The sequence below is a fragment of the Vigna angularis genome, chromosome 11, assembly GCF_016808095.1.
Source record: "Vigna angularis cultivar LongXiaoDou No.4 chromosome 11, ASM1680809v1, whole genome shotgun sequence".
In the NCBI taxonomy this organism is placed as follows: Eukaryota; Viridiplantae; Streptophyta; class Magnoliopsida; order Fabales; family Fabaceae; genus Vigna; species Vigna angularis.
In genome coordinates, this window is record NC_068980.1 from 6,626,579 (window position 1) to 6,647,206 (window position 20,628).

At 34.7% G+C, this 20,628-nt stretch overlaps 3 protein-coding genes across 3 annotated transcripts; 2 read left to right on the plus strand and 1 right to left on the minus strand.

The window, feature by feature from the left end:
* The first annotated feature begins 2,455 nt into the window (after positions 1-2,455).
* On the plus strand, positions 2,456-3,154 carry LOC128193304 (dehydration-responsive element-binding protein 1F-like). Its single transcript, XM_017556190.2, has one exon. It carries the CDS (start codon positions 2,456-2,458, stop codon positions 3,152-3,154), a length of 699 nt encoding a protein of 232 aa, XP_017411679.2.
* A 3,710-nt stretch (positions 3,155-6,864) lies between these two features.
* LOC128194757 (F-box protein At2g27310-like) lies at positions 6,865-7,524 on the plus strand. Its single transcript, XM_052870809.1, has one exon. The coding sequence runs from the start codon at positions 6,865-6,867 to the stop codon at positions 7,522-7,524; it is 660 nt and encodes a 219-aa protein (XP_052726769.1).
* Positions 7,525-8,450: 926 nt separating this feature from the next.
* On the minus strand, positions 8,451-10,551 carry LOC128193344 (uncharacterized). The gene is made up of 3 exons (XM_052870748.1): positions 10,394-10,551; positions 9,501-9,657; positions 8,451-9,360 (listed from the first exon to the last, which is right to left on the minus strand). The coding sequence occupies exons 2-3, from the start codon at positions 9,654-9,656 to the stop codon at positions 9,313-9,315; spliced, it is 204 nt and encodes a 67-aa protein (XP_052726708.1). The 5' UTR covers position 9,657; positions 10,394-10,551; the 3' UTR covers positions 8,451-9,312.
* Positions 10,552-20,628: the final 10,077 nt, after the last annotated feature.

Genomic DNA, 20,628 nt, shown 5'->3' on the forward strand with positions numbered 1-20,628 from the left:
GGAGGATGATTGGAAGGATTTGGAGAGTACCGGGTGGGCCATTCGAGCCTCTTACTCCTTAAAACGGCTACAAAGGCCATTGTGAAGTAGTAGATATCCAGAAGCTACTCTGGAACATGGTAAAAGTATTGGTATGGACAAATGTATCTGTGAATTGTGAGGGAATAGGTCAGGAATCAGGGAATGAGAAAATCATGTGGGATTTGCAAATTGCCCCAATTTTGGTGGTTTTTAGATCTTTGAAGTTCGGGGCGAACCAAAATCATGCAAGGCCCAACAAGGGATGCCCCAGTCTTTGTATGAGCTTTGAATGTTCAAATGAAAATTTTTGAGATTTAACAAAGTTGCTCAATACTCTGAATGGGTCGAAACATTTGAAAGTCACAAAGTTGCCTTGGTTTTGGGTATGAGTCAATTAAGCGAGGTTCCAAAAGAAGTTGCCCCCCACTTTGGGTTTACGAATGATAAGATGGACTCAAAATCATACAAAACCCCAAAGTGCCTGCCCCTGTTTTGAGGGTGGATCTATGAATTTCAGTACGGACAAATCTGAGAGGCCCAACAAGGGTTCAGATGGAACAAATCTGAGACTAACAAAGTTGCCCCAAGTTTGGGACCCGGGGGAAGAGTTTGAATGGGATTTGAATGTGTTCAGGAATTTGTGATGGATATGGAAAGGATTGGCTTGAAAAGATTGCCCCAAACGGTTTGATTTTCCCTTGTATAGTCTTGATCAAAAAGGAGTTCCCTTCATCCGAGGACATTTATTTTTCATCATTTTTCATTTTTTTTTGCATTGTTGGTCATTTTTGTCTTGTTTCAAAATTAAGCTTCATGAAAAATTAAGCAACCATCATTCAATCTGTGTGGACTTTTATTGGGCTGGTAATGTGGCTTGGGCTAAAGGGTGTTGAAAGAAAGGATATAAAGGCTCAAATAAATTTTTGTGGGTATTTTTTTTTTGTAAAACAAGGGTTACCATCTATACTTTGTATCAGTTATTCGTCAAAACTGTTTTGACTACTTTGCCCTTTCTCAAATTTCATTCTTTGCTTGCCATCACTTTGTGATTCTTTGTATTTTTGCTTCACTTTTGAGGAGTTCGCTTCATTTGATCACTAAGTGTGTTCTTCTTGCAACTTGAGTCGACTTCTACTGTGATGGTAACTCTTGTTCAGGTAAAATTTGAAAAGAAATTTCTTATTGGCTCAAATTTGGTATCAAAGGATGTATATATTTTTTTTTTGGATGAAGAAAGATGGCCACACATCATTTCAAATTTTGGTTGTTTTATTTTCAAAAGATTAATTAAGAGACAAGACTAAATGATCTCAATAAGAGTCATTTTTTCATCCTTTTTTTTATTTATTTTTTTTTTTACGGATTCCAGGATCTCCCAAATGAAAGCAGTGGAGGTAATGGAAAATCTGCCCCAGTGTAAAACTTGGTGTTTATTATTTGGGCTCAAGAACATGATTAGGCCAATCTCTTGGTATAACGAGGGCTAAAGGATGATGTTTTCAAGCGATGCACACACAAATATCTCTTAAGAATATGTGATTTAATCATTTGACTCTAGGAGATTATGACATCCATTATACTTATTTATTTATTATTTTTTTTTAAATCTCATAAAATGGATGATTTGCACCGAAAATAATTGACTCAAACTTTGCGTATTTTTTTTTTATGCATGAAGAAAAGTATATGAAATGAAAATGATGATGCTAGTTGAAAAACAGATTCTTTTTTTTTTTTTTTTTTGGTTGTTTTTTTTTTATTGTTTTTTTTTTGTTTGAAAATTGGGCTATGAGGACCAGCCTGGAAACTGGACCCTTGCGGGCCGAAATGGAAAATAGGCTTTGTGAGCCATTGGGGAAATTGGGATTTTTTTTGTGGAATCTGGGCCTTGCGAGTCAGTATGGAAACTGAGCTTTGCAGGCTAGTATGGGAAATGGGATTTCAGAGCTTAAACTATTCTACTAAACTATACTTAATTTTATGTCTCAACAAATTATTTTAAAGAATAAAAAGTTGCAACGTTTGTCATGCTGCCCTTTGTACACTCCCCTATCATTGTCGGATACGAGACTATAACTAAATGTTCTGTCATATAAATGTCAATTAACATTTAAATTCTTTCCAAAATAAACCAAATTTTAGACTTAAAATTCAAGGCCAATTATGTCTTTTTTCTGTTAACTTCCAATCTTTGCCATTAACCAAGTGACGGAATTTGATTCGTTAAATGTGTAGCACGTGTTCCTTGCGACCTAGTTCTGTTATCTTTCTCGATTTATATACATGTTTGGTTCAAAAGACATGAAATTGTACTACTCTTCTTGGTCTATATATAACAACAGTATTCCTTTTCACCTCGTACTCATCGTTCATCAACGGTTGCCATATTAAACACACGTCAACTGTTTCATTCTTCATCACCATGGATGTAACCATGAACAATGATGACTACTCTTTCTCTTCATCACCATCATCCACTTCTTCTCAAAGCCAACTTTGCAACCCGAATTCTCCGTCGGATAATTCATCATTCCCCGCACAAAAACCAGAGTTGAGTTCTCACAAGAGGAAAGCTGGGAGAAAGAAGTTTCGAGAAACACGGCATCCGGTGTATAGAGGAGTTCGTCAGAGAAACGGTAACAGATGGGTGTGTGAAGTTCGTGAACCCAACACGAAATCAAGGATATGGCTCGGAACATACTCCGCACCAGAAATGGCAGCTAGGGCACATGACGTGGCTGCCCTAGCACTTAAGGGCACCTCTGCAGCATTCAATTTCCCTGATTCGGTTTCTCTTCTTCCAGTTGCAAAGTCATCTTCAGCTGCAGATATTAGAGCGGCTGCAGCACAAGTTTCCGAGGTTTTTTTACCGGCCAACCCTTCTTCGTCCTTTACAAGGGTTGAAATAGAAACTAACCCTTGTTCGGTGGAGGGTGTTGTTGATTTTGCCAAGACTGTGACTAATGTTGAGGAGTCCAACGAATCAGTGTTTTTCGACGAAGAGGCAGTTTATAACATGCCAGGTTTGTTAGATAGCATGGCTGAGGGTCTTCTCATTACTCCACCTTCTATGAAGAGATTTGATTGGGACGAGGTTGATTGTGAAACAGACCTCACTCTCTGGACATATTAACAACATCAGACTGCAGATTCTAGATAGCATGTAACATTTCTGTCTCGTTATTCAGAGGCTTAATAGGTATAAGTTGAGCATTTTCTGGTTTACCAAGAGTTTAGCTGGTTAGAAATTTAGTTTGCGTTACAATTAGAGAAAAGAGTGGAAATAATAATGACAGACAGCTCCAAAGAAACTCAAATTTTCAAAAATGTCAGATTCTTCACCACCATAATATAGCAGGCAATGTTGTTGACAAAGATATGACAACACAAATAATAATAACTAAACGCAAATCATGGATAACAAGGCTGATTGTAAGACCAAGTTGGCCAATCTAAGTGTGATTAAGTAAATAATACATATTTGGATGTGTGATTACATATATCTAAGAATTTACATATTTTTTAACTAATTTTCATGTGGTAATTAGATTATGTTGCATGAACACTTTTCAATTTTCCGACATGCATGAGACATCTGATGAAATAATAATTTTATTCCAAATTCTTTCATATTTTAAAATAAAAAAGTTTAGTAGAAATTGGCATACCATAGCTAAATTTTGAAACCGATTTTAGAAATGAAAAGATTTAAGCACTTAGAAAAACTGAAAGTCATAAAAAGACAAGGTTTTAAGGAGGGGGAGCTTGTGGTTATTACTTACCAAGAAAACAAGGTGATCCTCTGCGAGACATGGCCGGTTGGATTAAGTCCTCACATGTAACTATCCAAACTAGAAACATATTTATCATTAATAATAGCGTTACTATTTTATCGCATAATCATACTAATAGATTCAATAAAATTTAATCTTTAATTATTTCATGTTGGCATTTATATTTATATATAAAGGTTCAAAATATTTATATATAAAACATTTTATTACTTATACCTGTTTTCTTTTATAAAACTATTTTTCTTTATCTTATATCTTCTTTTGTGGGTAGACATGTGTATTGGGCTTGTCTAGCGATGGTCTTGATAAAATAGTTTTTGGTCATACAAATAGGTAACTCTAGCACAATGACGCTTTCTGGAGTGTCACCATTGAAGTTCGGGTACGTTGCAATGACACCATGACGCGTTTTGGAGAGTCTGGGTTGCTTACATTGTTGCCGCACTCCCATTGTTGCAGTTCTGATTTTTCGAGTTATAGCTACGTTCAAAACACTCCCAGGTTCTTGTTAATATGTTGTTTAATATTTTTTTATTCTTAATATGTTGAATTTTTTATTTATTTTTATATTTGATTAATTACATGCATAATTTAGTTTGTTTGAAATTATTTATATTGAGTGAGCTTTAATTTTTCTTTCGAGATTCAATACGAAAACCATGTACTACCTCATTTTTATAATATATATATATATATATATATATATATATATATATATATATATATATATATATATATATATATATATATATTAAAATTAATATAAGAGTAGAAAATAATAATAATTTATATGTATTTAATTTTGATTTAATTGAATAATTTAAGAAGATGAATAACCGTTTTAATAGTTTATTATAGTGTTTATATATTTTAATATATATTTCTTAAATTTCATATATTTTTGTTAATTGTATTTTATATTAATGTTCGAGTGCATATTTTATTATGGTTGATAATCGTTTAATGTAACTTAAAGATCAATGTAAAATACTGTAAAATTTTGTGTAATTTAATATGTTCAATGAACTAAAAGAAAAATATATTCTTGAATGAGATATATTCATAGTGCATATCCGTATGGATATATCAATATTTGATTAATTCATCACACATAATTTTTTAATATGGACGAAGAGTAAAAAAAATTATACAATTTGTAGAAGGAATGTTTTTGTCAAATATATAGTAAAAATGTACAATAATTTTAACTAAGTAGTTTACTTATAAAAAAGGGATATAAACTACTATTCTCGTAATAATCATAGCCTATATGTCAGCTATAGATTATGTTTCCATCCAAAATCATAGTTTATAATATGAAGTATAAGTTACGACTATTAAAAAAATCGTATCCTATTCTTTTGTACTTGTTTACACTGTTTTAAGAATAATAATAAACTACAAGTTTAAAGACAACCGTAGCTTATCTCTTTTTAAAAATCATTATAGGCTACGATTATATATAGGAATATTAGCTTATTGGTTAGTTTGACGTGCTAAAGACTACATTTTTAACAATACATAGTCCATTTAGATGCATATAGGTTATTGTTACTTTGTTAACCATAGCCTATTATATAATAGACTAATAGGCTACGATTTTGAACCATAGTCAAAAGGGTTTTTTTTTTTACTACAGTTTGATATATTATGGTTCTTTAAATGTAGTTTAACATAAAACATAATCTTAGTCATTATCCTTTGTTGCCCTAGTGTATGAACGTGCTTTTCACACTCATGTAGTCAAACTTTTGATACAATTCTTTTATATAAGAATTCTTTCGACACTCTATAAAATTAGTCACAACTTGAATTGTAATATATAATGTAATTTGTTATATGAAAACAACTATCGTATTTGGGTAAACAAAGTCACATCCCTATGATTGAATCTTAGGTTAAGAAGTGTAAGTGTACATATCACTGAATATTTTATTTGATAATTATCTCTAACTTGATTTTATACCTTAAGCATCAAGCTCACACAAATTAAGGACCTTTAGTTCAACTTTAAACCTTTAACATCTCTAACTCAGTCCGGTATAGTATGAAAATATATTTACTTCAACTTCATCTTTATAATGTATGAAAATAAAGTTGAAGCATGAAAATATGTCAATAGAAAATGTCTTTAACATGAAAATATGTTGTCTTTAACTTCAACTTTATAATAACAATAATTTTGTTATTATAAAAAAAATAACACACATGTACGCATAAGATATGTGTTTTCACTAGTGAAGATAATGGTAATATATTTGTTACTTTAAATATATATAATGATATAACTATAGATATCATTAAAACAATTTAAATTAGATTGGTTAATAGTTAATGGTTTTTTTTAATGGCAATAGAAAATTAAAGGAAAAAAAAATTAAATAATTAAATATTATATATGATTATTGATTTATTGTATTGAGTTTGAGTTTTATAATAAAATAAAAAAATTTGATTATTGTAAATTGTACTTGATTATTAAAATTTGACATTTATATTATAATTAATTTAAAGTTTTATAAAATTGAAGAAAATGTTATATTATTTTTATAATAATCTTTTAAATTAAAATAAGGTTATTTATATATATCTAGATACAAATATTTGAACCATTATTACAAAAATAATTTTAAAGTATATACTGTCTAAATGTTACCCTGGACCAAACGACTCACTGGGCGATAAATTTTGAATAGGTTTAATAGCTTCGGAGGTCCCTATATTTGCGGGTTCGTTTCAATTGGGTCCTCCAATTTTGGAAGTGATCAATTGGGTCCTTAATTTGGTCAAGATTCAATAATAACCTTTCCATTAAATGCAGTTAACGATGTTAACTTTTTTAATATGTGACAAGATGAGTCATCTTGATGGTACTGTTTGAGCTGTATAGGTGAAATTTTAACATTTTTAAATTATTGACAATGGATTCGTCTGTAAGCATCCTTATCCCATCGTATCTATAATCCTTATCCTTCTCAATGCAACCCCAACCAACTCTTTCAAAATTTCTATTTTCTCACTATTCTTACTTTCTCTTCTCATGCCATCCATGGACGCCGCTTCTTCTTTTTCTTCTTCTGACATCACCACTCTCCACCCTGACATCATTCGATCCCACATCCTTAATCGCCTCGACGGCCCCACCCTCGCCTCCGCATCCTCCGCCACCCTCCACCTCCGCCGTCTCTGCACCGATCACAACCTCTGGCGGACCATCTGTGCTGCCTCCTGGCCCTCTCTCAACCAACCCCACGCCTCTTCCCTCATCGATACCTTCCCCGCTGCCCACCGCTCTGTCTTTTCCGACTCTTTTCCCTCCATCCAATACTCCCCTCCTCCCCACCCGAACCCACCGCAGTTGCCGCCGGAGTTTCTATCCATCGTGGACCTCTACTACAAGGGCAAACCCGTCTTTTCGCGTGTCATCACGACCGAAACCCACAAGGGTTGGTTCCTCTCCTCCCCGCTCTGGGTGGAGCTCCTCGACCCCAACGAGGTGGTCCCCACTCCCTTGATATTCGCGAAGTGCGATGAGGAATCTTCTGTGCCGATGCCTCGGTCGGTTACTTTGGCTAACGATGGATTCGTCTATGGTCAACCCTATGGAGAAGATAGTTTTTATTTTATTTGTTCAGTTTTTTGGAACATTATTTTATTTGTTCAGTTTTTTGGAACAGAGAAAACAGTGAGAAAAAAGATTTATGAATAAACGTCAAATATTACAATTTGGTCATGGATTTATAAAAATATTTAAAAAACATAGGGATTTGACCTTCAAATACAAGGACAAACACAGAACACAGGGATTTGTACTTCAATCAGTGCCACCTGGATGCCTCAGCTTGCCACATGTTAAAAAAGTTAACGTCGTTAACTACATTTAATGGAAAGGCTATTATTGAATCAAATTGATCAAATTAGGGACCCAATTGATCACTTCTAAAATTGGAGGACCCAATTGAAACGAACTCGTAAATATAGGAACATCCGAACCTATTAAACCTTTTGAATAATAATTATTTGATAACCTGATAAAACAAAGCATCAATTTTACAACTCATTATATTAATATTTTAATCATATTTTTGTTTTTATATTAATATATATATTATGAAAATAAAGTTCTTAAATAATATTTTTATTTTAATGGATTTCCCGTTTACAATATTTCAAATCATAATACAAATACACTCTAACTTCCAATATTAAGCACATTTGAAATCACATTCATATTTTTTTCTAACATGGATATATTAAAGTACCTCATTAAAATAGGGATATATATTAAAATCCTGATAACAAACTATGCTATAGGCCATCTGGTAATAATTCAAACGGGCTATGTTGATTGATACAACAAGGAAATATGCAGAAAGAAAAAATATAAACTCCTCACGTGTTTGAAATTTTAAATAAGAAAAATCACTAAAAAACTAAAAATGAAAGTTCAAATAAGACAACGAATCTTCCATTTCAAAACAATTTCCATATTTACTTTTAATTCCACAATATTCATACTTTTTGGTATTATTCTATAGGAAAAAATGTGCTTTCTTCTCTCTTTTTTATGATCGCATATCTCAAGTATTTTGTTCATGTTATTTGAGATATAGCTGGTGAAAATGACACAAAAAGGAACATGAACATCCAGTTATTACACACAAGTACTGAATCACCATTACATCGTTACATCAACCAAATAGAGAACACTATTCATTCCAAGTTTTGAACTTCCTTTGGTGATCAAAGTCTGAAAATTACAGAAATTTATCAAGGCACCAGACATATAAGCACAGAAATCAATCAGAAAGTGTAAGTCATTCTTTCTTCCCTATTCCATGTGACATGTTGTAGATCCCTCTTCCCTGATAAAAAGTGCAAAATGTTAAAAATGTATTGCACCAGAAATAAGAGGAGACTCATTGAATGCTATTGAAATATTCAATCTGCAAAGTCAATACAGATTATATGAAGATTTCTGAAAAGTGATAACAAACAAACTTATAATCAGATACAATGAAGATGCTGCCAATGCGAGTGGTATTGCAACAGAGGTAATAAATATAAACTCCTCACGTGTTTGAAATTTTAAATAAGAAAAATCACTAAAAAACTAAAAATGAAAGTTCAAATAAGACAACGAATCTTCCATTTCAAAACAATTTCCATATTTACTTTTAATTCCACAATATTCATACTTTTTGGTATTATTCTATAGGAAAAAATGTGCTTTCTTCTCTCTTTTTTATGATCGCATATCTCAAGTATTTTGTTCATGTTATTTGAGATATAGCTGGTGAAAATGACTCAAAAAGGAACATGAACATCCAGTTATTACACACAAGTACTGAATCACCATTACATCGTTACATCAACCAAATAGAGAACACTATTCATTCCAAGTTTTGAACTTCCTTTGGTGATCAAAGTCTGAAAATTACAGAAATTTATCAAGGCACCAGACATATAAGCACAGAAATCAATCAGAAAGTGTAAGTCATTCTTTCTTCCCTATTCCATGTGACATGTTGTAGATCCCTCTTCCCTGATAAAAAGTGCAAAATGTTAAAAATGTATTGCACCAGAAATAAGAGGAGACTCATTGAATGCTATTGAAATATTCAATCTGCAAAGTCAATACAGATTATATGAAGATTTCTGAAAAGTGATAACAAACAAACTTACAATCAGATACAATGAAGATGCTGCCAATGCGAGTGGTATTGCAACAGAGGTAATCTTGTCATATGGTCCTTTCAAATACGTGTGCTTATGGACACTCTGGAAATGCTTTTGCTTCTCAATAAGTTTCTCTCGTGGTCTAAATGGTGGTTCTGACATCCTTCAAGTTTGTGGGGGACCAACAAAAAAGGTTATTCAATTCACTAATTTTCCCAAAGCAAAAATATCACCTAATAAATCTAGCATAAACAAAATCATAACAAGATATAAGATATTGTGTTAGAAAACCATATACATGCAACTATGAAGGTATCTACAAAATAACCACCAAATCTGTCTGAAACAATTTGACAAACACCTCCGAGGGACTCTCTTACAAGTTGAATCAACAATGAACCCTGATTGCCCGGTTCAACGCAGTGCTTTTGTCACAAGTTCACAACAAAACAATACATCCTAATCTTCAAAAGTTAAAGACATCAACAAAATTGACACTTCCGTAATTCATGATGTTCCTTGTGGCTGTCTATCTATCAGATGTTGTCATCTAGCATCCAACGAAGTAAGATGCAGACAACTGTAGTTCACACGCGTCTGCCCTTCAGTACAAGTAACTAATTCTTAGCTGGCTGCTCTGTTCTATGCAAGTACCGTAACACTCTGTAACTTCACAGGTCATTAAATTACACCAAATAGAGCAGCTAACATAACATTTACCAAATTTTCTGACACAGATTTTAAAACGCTGGACCCGTCGAAACACGCGCTATTAAGAGGAGAAAAATTATAAAGAAATCAAGAGATAAAGAACAGCAAAAATGAATGAAAATCAAAAGGAGCTGAAAGTGCTAAAAACCTAAACAGAAAAATCGAAAGAAAAGGATTGGGATGCTTACTTTGAAGAAAGGGTGTTAGCGTAACAGAGGAAATTATTGCAGGTTTTTTCAATTGATAATATTTGAAACGCTTAATTGAAATGTCACAATATCATAAGCGGATGCTCTCGGTTCTTCCTAGAATGTTCTGGTATTTCACTTCCATGCCATGATGGCCCAATCTTTTTTTCTTTTTTTCTAACGTTCTTTGGTTTTTGTCACAGTATTTTGAAACACTATTTTTCAATTTTTAGATTATTATTTTCTTATTTAGTATTAATTATTCAATTGAACTTTTTTTGTTTATTTTTTATACACGTGCTTAAATATTTTGCTATCTTAGCGCAGTACACTACTTGTAAAGTATAAAAAAATGATTGGAAACTTCAAAACAGGCTTTTTGTTATAATTTTGTGGATGGATTAACCTTCTCTTACGTTTTTTCTATTGGATTTTTTAATATCTCCTTTTTCTTGATTTAGTTTCTGTAATATTCATTGAATTTGATTATTTATGAATAATAATATTTGAAATTCATTAAATGAGTATGATAAAATATTAAATGAGTCGTTCATTAGATAAATTTATGAGTCATATTCACATCAATAGACAAATTCACATTAAAATGATAAAAATTAATTAATTAATGTATTAAAAATTCCAACATAACATTAATCTGTAGATAATCTTTATTTGAAACTTCAGTTAAGTTTGACTAAATTATAAATATCACGTATATGATTGAATAAAATGAAAGAATATAAAAATTAAGAAAACATATGTAAAACAAATTCTTAAATATTTTATCAGATAATTTTTTAGAATAAGGGTGAGAAACAGATTCGGAACATTTTAAAGATCATGACTTATTATAAAGTCTAATAGTGTAACATTCCAGATTATATAGAAGCATATAACATAGTAAGTTTACATTTATATAAAAGAGAACAATTAGAGTAGACTGTAAATAAAGTTGTTAAACTTACAGTCATCCCAAAATAAGTCATAATTTAAAACTTAAACGCAAATAGAGTATTTCAATAGATAAGGAACCACTTAAAGTCCTAATGAAACTAAGCAACAGCCCCGTCGTCCTCCAAAGCCTGCTCTAGAGGCACCTCATCCATCTCTACTCACATCCAAGTGGATGATCATTGAAAAAGAAAAGCATACCCAAGCAACATACAAACACAGAAGCAAGGGTGAGCTAGATATAAAAATCATGTTATAGCAGTCACATGCAACATGCAAGTAAAGACGGATACACTACACACACCTGACTTGTTGCACTTAAACTTGACTCGTCCAGACTTAGAATGATTGCCGAGCTATGGCGGGTTATGCACTCGTGGTGGCCTCTACTGCTTTACAAAGCCATTGCCAATGGGTTTCACCCTACCATACTCACGAGATTAGTCTGTTATCACTCACCTTGGGCCATACTGGAAGCACCAAAGACTAGGACCTCCTGCTACTACTCACCACATGATTCAATCCTCTCTACTTGAAAATGATCGACCATTGTAGTTTCAGGATAACCCCCAAGACTGAGATACCATGCAAATCATTCTAAACACTAAGGGCACCACCATGAATCTTCTCCTTGAAGATCATGGAATTACGTCCAATACTATAGGGCACCACCATGTAACCTCCTTAGAGATCCATGGAATTACGTCTATCAACCATACTTTTAAAATCACATACTTTCAATCACCAAACGTGTCTCATACACTCGCATACTTCCAATATAATCACATTACCACATCATACTATGCATTTCAAACATTCCACACACTTGTTTCAACCAAAAAGAGAGCAAAAGAGAAGACTGAACTCAAAGGGTTCGCACAACGCACCCTATTCGCAAGGCGAGACAGGACAGTCTCGCACAGCACACCCCTTAATTCGCCATGTGAATTATCTCGCAGCATGCATCAGACTTTCAACCTCTCGCATAGCACACCCATGTCTCTATGCGAGAGCCTAGACAGAGACCAACCCCCTTAAAGCTCTCGCTATGCACCCCACTTCGCCTTTCGAATTAAATGGGTAGTGGTTCCAGACTACCACCAGTCGCATAGCGACAGGATTCGCTAGGCGAATCCACAAACAGAGAGCAACACCCTCTGGTCATTCGCACAACGCACCAACTCGCACAACGAATTACCCAGACAGTGAGCACCCTCTACAGGGTCTCGTTATGCGAGACAACTCGCATAGCGACTCTGCATCATCTGCAGAATGCAAATTCTGCAGAATCACACACTCACACCAACCCTTACCATTTCTAGGCCTCTTGGCCAACTTCTAAGACCTCCAATTCAAAGTATATGTTGAATTAAACATGTATAACTGATTCTAACCCTTTATAACATCTTTTTAAAGTGTTTATGCGTTGATTTATACTTGAAAACTGAAAATCTCTCAACCTAGGGGCCCAAATCTAATTCTACCATTTTTAACATGTTCTAGTCCAGTTTTATGTTCTTAGCAAGTCAAATTTGACCTATCTAAGCTACCCAAAGAGCCCAATTGCACAAGGGCTTGGGAACCAGTGCAGAAACTAGGCTTGGTGAGCGATGCAAAAATTGATATGAGTAAACTTGATTTAGAAAAATATTTGAAAAATGTTTTTTTTTTGGTTACTTTCTGACACGGGAAAATCCAGACCGGATCGGCCCTGAGGAGAAGTAACATAGAAGGAAGTTGGACTTACCAAGCACATTGACCCAATGGATCAGATGACCTGAGCCGTGTGAACTTGTCACAAGAAGATGACGAAGGAAACCCTTTTTTTTTTTTTGGCGATTTTCAAAGTTTATGGAACAAGCTAAAAGAAAAAAACATTTTTTGTTATGGGAAGATTTCACAAGACATGAACTAGAGAAAATTTTGTAACACCACCAGACTCAATGAGTCCAACACTATTCTTGTTACAACCATGACAAAATCTTTAGACAAGGGTCAGAATTCCTTAACTTTATTTTTTTTGCACAAATACTTGTTCACACAAATGAAAAGGGAAATTATGAATTGAAAAACACAAAATCTACATAAACATGCATTTTTTTTTATTTTTTTTCCAGAAATTCAGATGCACTGGTTCAAGAGAAACCACATATGTCGAAAGGGCCTAATGGGCTCAAAAACTGTTCATCTTTCATTCTCAGATTTTTTTTTTCTTTTACTACAAATTCAACGAAAATCACACAAGACAAATTGAACAAAAGTACAAAACATCATTCGACAGCAAAAATGTGAAAACAAAATATTTTTGACATATTTCCAAAAGAAGTATACTCGAGAGAAAAACCACGAAGGCCATTGGGCCTAATGGGCTCGAGCACTGTTCCTTTTTCAATATTTTTTGTTCTTAGATTTATTCAAAATGTAGAAGAAGAAATAAAAACAAACAAAATGATGTGATGTGAAATTACAAACATGCCAAAATAATTCTTCACTCAAATTTATATTTCAGAAGAATTGGGTTCAAAGAAAGCTAACATGGTAATGAGGCCCAATGAACCTGAAAATGTCCTTTATCATGTAAATGAAAAACAAATTTGAACACTTCAAATTTTACATCACCCCACTTATATATATATTTTTTTTGAAAATTTTTCATTTATCATATTTTTGATTTTTTTTGTTTTATTATTTTTTTTTGGTGAAATCGGATCATCCAAGAAGTCTTGAATTGGGCCGGATTGACCCAACAAAACCCTACCCGTTTTCAGATTTTCAATTTTTTAATTTTTACTTTTTTATTATTTTTTTTTTTGAACTCAGAAAGACCGGGACCGACACCAGACGGTTGTAGCGACCGGAACTGTAGCCACAGTGGATTTGCTCAGCTATAAGTCGAGAGTTCCTCCGCGTTGGGCGACATTTTCTGATTTTACTCTCTGTCTATCCTTCTTTTTCTCACTTCCTCTTTGAGCGTCTGGATCTGCTAGGAGCCTCTGTCCCCGCGTGCCTTCGAAGGCGTCTGAGTCTTCCGACAAGCTTCTGCAAGCCCTCCACTTCCAGGTAAGTCCTCTGTACTCTAAATCTCTCTTCATTCGTGCTTTTCTTCTCTTAAGTTTTCTGTTCCTTCCTTCTTTTCTTCCCTCTCTTGATGCTTTATGTGTTCTTTTTTCCTTTACGCTTTCTGTTCTTGCTCTTCTTTCTTGTCACCTTTCGATTTTTTTTTTCTGCTTTCCTTTCCTGCAAGCTCTTTATTTTCTTCTACTTTCTGCTTTGTCTGCTTTTATTTCTTTCTCGCCTTTCTCTGCATTTCTTTCTGAGTCCTCTTTTCCCTTTTCTCTTTTAATTTTAAAAACTTAAAACACTTAAAAACACAATTGTCCTAAACTTAAGGGGTATATAGGCTGGAAACCAGACGTTTATCTCCCTTCGTTTGAAGGTATGACAGAGACAATCGGGTAGAACAACGCCACGTACCCCATAAAAATAGAAAACTTAAAAAGAGAATTTATTTGAATGAACCGGACATGAACAAATGGACAAGGACAAAAGGACATAGATCCGTTTAGGACCCTTTTGCAAGGACCGTGAAACAGATCCGAGACCAGACACTGAAATAACAAAGATCGACCGGACAAAATAAACTTAAAAGGAAACAAAAACACATAAAGAAAACACTGAAAAAACTTTTTGTTTTATGCTTTTGTTATGTTTTTGTTCTTTTTATTTTTTATTATTTTTTTTTTGTTTTAGAAAACTTAGAGAGGAAAGATGAACGAGATGGAGATGGAGAGGTACACCAGTCAGCGGTGGAGACCTACTGACGATCAGGTCCAAATGATGACCCATATCTACAATTACGGGGTCACACATCCCAGTAGAGCCCAAGTCGTCGAGATTGCATCTCGACTAAAGGCTTTCGCAGATGCCACTGAATACAATGTGCACTGCTGGTTTAACAACCACGGCAATCGGGTCAGGCGCTGGCAAGCGGAGATAGACCCTACTGGCACTCAGTTTTCACAACTGCCGCTATACATGTATGGTAAGTACCCTGATCACCTCCATCTTTTTTTTTTTGAAAATTTTCCTCTTCATCTTATTATTGAAATTTTTTTGTTTTTTTTTTTTGGAAAGAATACGACTGGGTGATCATGAGGGCGCCGAGGCTGCTGGACTTGTTCCCCGTTCCGATCATCATTGACGACGACAGGGACGGACGACAAATCGCTCCACCCATGCATCTCACCTTCCGAACCAGAGCTCCCTCGACGGAGCTCTCTGATGAATCATTATTTTCTTCACTGCACTTAGTTTATTATGCTAAATTTAATTAGGGAATTGTGCTTAATTGTTCAGTATTTTCCCGTTTTCACTAAATGTGCTTAGTTTGATCAGAAATTCTTATTTTACTTAATTTGAATTATCTGAGACTAATTACTTACATTATTGAGTGCAAGGAAAATTCTGTAAATATTTTGGGACATTTGGAAGGACATTCATTTGTATACGGTGTTATTTTACTGAAGCATTGATATATTTTTAGTGAAAGACTTGTTGATCTGTTTTGGAGGGAGGATCTTAATTCATTTTGTTGAGCTTCTTTAGTTGCTGCAAGGAGGTTTCATCTACCGAATAGAAAAGAAAGGGCAGCTGCACTCATTCAATTATTAATTCATCACGGGTTCTTGTAGGGGGCATGCTGATTTTTAACACTTGCTTTACAAGTGAACGGTGCTTTAATGTGTGTGAAAGTGAGATTTTAATTTTTATTGAATGAGGGCTTGATGGGCTCGTGCTGCAGCATTTGGTAAGAAAGAGTGATGTTAAATAAATAAAGAATGTACATGGGAAACACCATGTCCCACACGTCCTCTCAATGGTAAAGAAGGTGATGATAGCACATTGCATAAGGAAATTGGAGAAGTGTTTATGCTAATTCACGTAGCACATGTCACACGGCCAATTATTTTTAGCAAGCATCATTTTAAGTGGAAGGAGGGGACCACAACAAAGAGCTCACGGTTACACAAGACCCCATATGGAATTTCATTTCAGCAAGCATTTAGTAACTTCAAATGCAGCAACAATAACATCCAGCAGCTTACGTCCAAAGCAAAGTTGGAAGAAGTGAATGCACATGTTAAGGGAAGTGTCTCGGCCTGGATAGAGCTGGAGCAGTCTCTACCAAGCAGCAGCAGCACGTTGCTGGCTGGGAGGAAAGACATCCACCATGGCAGCAGATTGAAGCCGCAGTCTAACATCTTCACGCTCCCAGCTGGTCCAGCAACTCCCATCCAGTGCCCATGGCAACATCTCACGTCCAACAACCTTAGTCCAGTAGCTTGGATGAAAGCATCTCACGGCTGGAAGCAACAACACTTCACAGCTGCAAGCTTCATTCACACCTCATGGCAGCAAGGAGGTCCAGCAACGTCTAGCACCACCAACACCAGAAGAAGCCAGCAACGTTGGAGAAAAGCAAGCAGGAGATAGCCCATGGGTAGCTTCAAAGAAGGAGAACCATATGAAGAAGCTTGGTGGGTTTCATAGCAGCATGCACTCCAGCCACCTTGAAGAAAGAAGCAAAAGAAGTGGCACCCATGGTGTTGGATTTTAAATGAAAGAGAAGGAGAAAGTGATGCGTTGTTCACGGCTGTTTGGGAGCAAAGATGCAGCTGTCCACACATCCAGATTACAGCAGCAAACCATCCAGCATTCACACTTCACATGGACATGGAAGAGCACTAGCAAAGAGAAGCCAATACATGGCCTTGGAAGAAGGTGAAGCATCCATAGAAGAGAATCATCCAGCAACCGTGAGCAAAGAGCTGGAATGAGAACGTGTTGGAGCAGCTGAGTTTGAAGAAGAAAGAGCTGGTCCAGTAAAGGAAATACTCCACATCCAGCAGCTTGGAAGCATAGAGGAAGGCACGGATGCTGCATATCCAGCAGCCATAATCACGGCTTGATGGAAGTAGAAGAATCCAAGGTGTAAAAGATGACAGAATGGAGGGCCCTCACCCTATTTTCTCACGGGAAGGCAAAAGGAGAGGCTCACGGGAGTAGCTTAATTGGGCTATAAAATGGAGCAGCAGAGAAGTAGAATGCATTAGATTTTACATTAGTTTAGGAGTAGAGTTAAGAGTTATGTTCTGAGTTTCTCCTCCCCTTTTGGGGGAGGTTTTGTGTTTGATTCAATTTCCAGTTTCCAGAATTGAATTTTAATTGTATTTTCCAATTCAGTTGCATTTCTTAATTGATGTTCGTTGAAATTTATTTTCATTTATCATTTTCTGAAATTATCGTTTTATGAATTTACCATTTTCTAAACTCTCTTTATTTTACCGTCTACTGTTACGTTTTATGCATGTTTACAGTTCCAGTATTTTAATTTCAAACACTGTGTAATTTTCCCTTTTCCATTTTTACCGTCTTTTACCGCTTGTTTTTACCGTCATTAAAATTTATTTCAGTATGTTTAAATTCAGTTGTTTAATTTAATTTCCAGTCCACTTTAATTTTATTTTACTTCAGTTTTATTTAATTTCCAATTTTAAATTTTATTTTTCTGCATCCAAAAACTTTCACAAACCCCCCCCCCTTCGTGTTAGATCTAAGACTTAACCGATATTTGGTCCTTGAGAGACGACCTAGGAGTCACTTCCTAGAATATACTGCATTAATTCGTGCACATCAAATTTGACGGGCCGCGACAACCCGCATCAAATTTTGGCGCCGCTGCCGGGGACCAATGACGGTTTGGTTTTAGATTTTTTTTGTGTAAATTTTTGTTCTATTAATATGTTTGTTTTGTGTGTTTTGTCTTGTATATTTTTGTAGGCGACAACGACACCTTCAGCAAATTTTGGCGGCGTTGTCACTTCAGTCCAGGTTCTTGTTTTAGATTTTTACTGTTTTTGTTTTATTACGTGGTTGTAATATATGTTTTGTCTTTTATATTTTTATTGTGTTGTGTTTTGTATTATGTTTGTCAATTAAAAAAAAAAAATTTTTTTAAAAAAAAAAAAGGTTTTTAATTTTGTTCTGTTTTGTTTGTGTCTGAAGCATGTTTAATTGTGTTGTGTTTTATTTTGTGTTGTGATGTGATGTTCTGTATGTGTGTCGCATGTGTTTTATCTGTTAAATAAAAAAAAATAAAAAAATAAAAAAATTATGTTCTGTCTTTTGTGTGCGTGTAACATGTATAAATGTGTTGTGATTTATCTGTTTCGTAATTTTTAGTATTTAGTTTTTATTTGTTTTATTTTTATTTTTCCATGTCTACCTATTTTGATTATGTGAATAGTGTTTATTCTGTCAATGCCTCTAATTATGAGTCTCCTTCTGCATGGTACTCTGATTTTAATTCTGCTGACCTCTATGTTGAGAAAAATATGGCCCACCCTCCAATTTATGAGAGCTCTCCTTGGGAGCCAGTTCCACCAAATAGGGATGGTGATCATCACTTTCTTAACATTGGAATGATAAAAATGCTGCCCCAGTTTCATGGTTTTGCAGGCGAATGCCCACATGAACATTTGGAGAATTTCTATAGAATTTGTTCTGCAATGAAACCTCCAAATGTCACAGATGATCAAGTTTTCTTAAGGGCATTTTCGCACTCGTTAAAAGGAGCAGCAAAGGATTGGAAAACTCGTCTTCCTCGAGAATGCGTTATCAAATGGGAGAATCTGAAGCATTTGTTCTTGAAGAAATTTCCCCCTGTACAACAGAGTTACAACAACAATTCTCGATGGAATGACCCCGGTTTGGGATGGTATGAAGCTCCACAGAAATATCCAGAACCACCATTCCAGAATAATTTTATGCCTCCGCCAGTCCAGCAATACGAGAATCAGCAGTTTGATGCTCCTGTCCAATTAGCTCCTCAACCTTCTACTTCTGAACCCACATTGAAGGAGTTAATGGAGCAGATAACCATGAAGAGCATTCAGTTCGAGCAAATCAAGCAGGAAACTCAAGCTGCCATGAAGAATCTGAGCGATCAGGTCGGGCAGATGGCCACTCTTGCATCTGAGGAGAATGCTGAATATTTTGAAGACCAGGCAAGAATAAGCAGTAGTTTTGAACCAGGTAGACCACCTTCATCTTCCCACACTCTATCAATCTTCAAGGAAGTGGAGGTAAGCATACCACAAATTGATTATTCTGTTGATTGTACTGTTGATTGGTACGCTGATAATTGTATTATTGCTGAGCATGTTTTTAATTCTCCCTCTGAACATGAATCTGAGTCTGTGTTTGGTAATGCATGTAATTTTGAAATTGATTCATGTTCTGAGGATATATCTGAGGTTCAGCCTATTACATTGGGATTGGATGTTATACCCCTGCATGAAATTGCTGTAGTGCCATTTTGCACTAACCATATTGCAGGAGGTACATATAAATTTGATCAGCATGCACCCACGTTGGAAGACAAAGGTGCCAGTACATACAGCAGTTCGAAGATCAAAAGGCACCTACTGAATCCGCTCAGAAACAACAATTGTTGTTTAGATCCGGCGGTGGAGGATATTTCACTCCTTGATCAAATCTGGAGGATGAAGCAGTTCCTCCTCAAAACTTCCGTGATGGATCATGAAGTGGAAAACCTCTCCCTACAAGTCCAAAATTGGCAATTGCCACCCTGACCAGGGAAGTTTTCTTTTTCTTTCTTCCCCGCTTTCATATTTTTAGTGCACTTGTCCTTTATTTGTTTGTTGTTTTAGTTTATGATCTTATGCTTAGAAAACATTTAGGACAGTGTAGTTTAAGTGTGGTCTCAGGAAGATTCTGATTTTTGTTTTAAGTTTGTTTTTCCTTTTCTTTTTAGTTTTCGAATTATTATTATTATTATTATTATTATTTTTTTTTAAAAAAAAAAAATTTTTAAAAAAAAAAAAATTGTGTTCTGTTTTAGGTCTCTTATTTTGTTAATGTATGTGTTTGTTTGCTGTTTTTGAAATATGTGTTTTATTTGGTTTGATATTTTGATTCAGTATTAGGTCTTTTGTTTCGTTAATATGTGTTCTGTTTTTATTTATTTAGTTTTTTGTTATAAAAAAAAAAAAAAATAAATGAGAGAGTAAAGTTGTAGTAATGGGGCAGAGGTATATAGTTTGAGCAGAGATGCTAATTTAAGTGTTTTTATTAATAATAAAAAAAAAAATGCAACAACAAATATAATAAAATACATAAAACATAAATATAGTTGTTCGGGGTTCGATCTTCAACGATCGTTAATATTACAAACCTTAATAATAAAAAAAAAACAACATAAA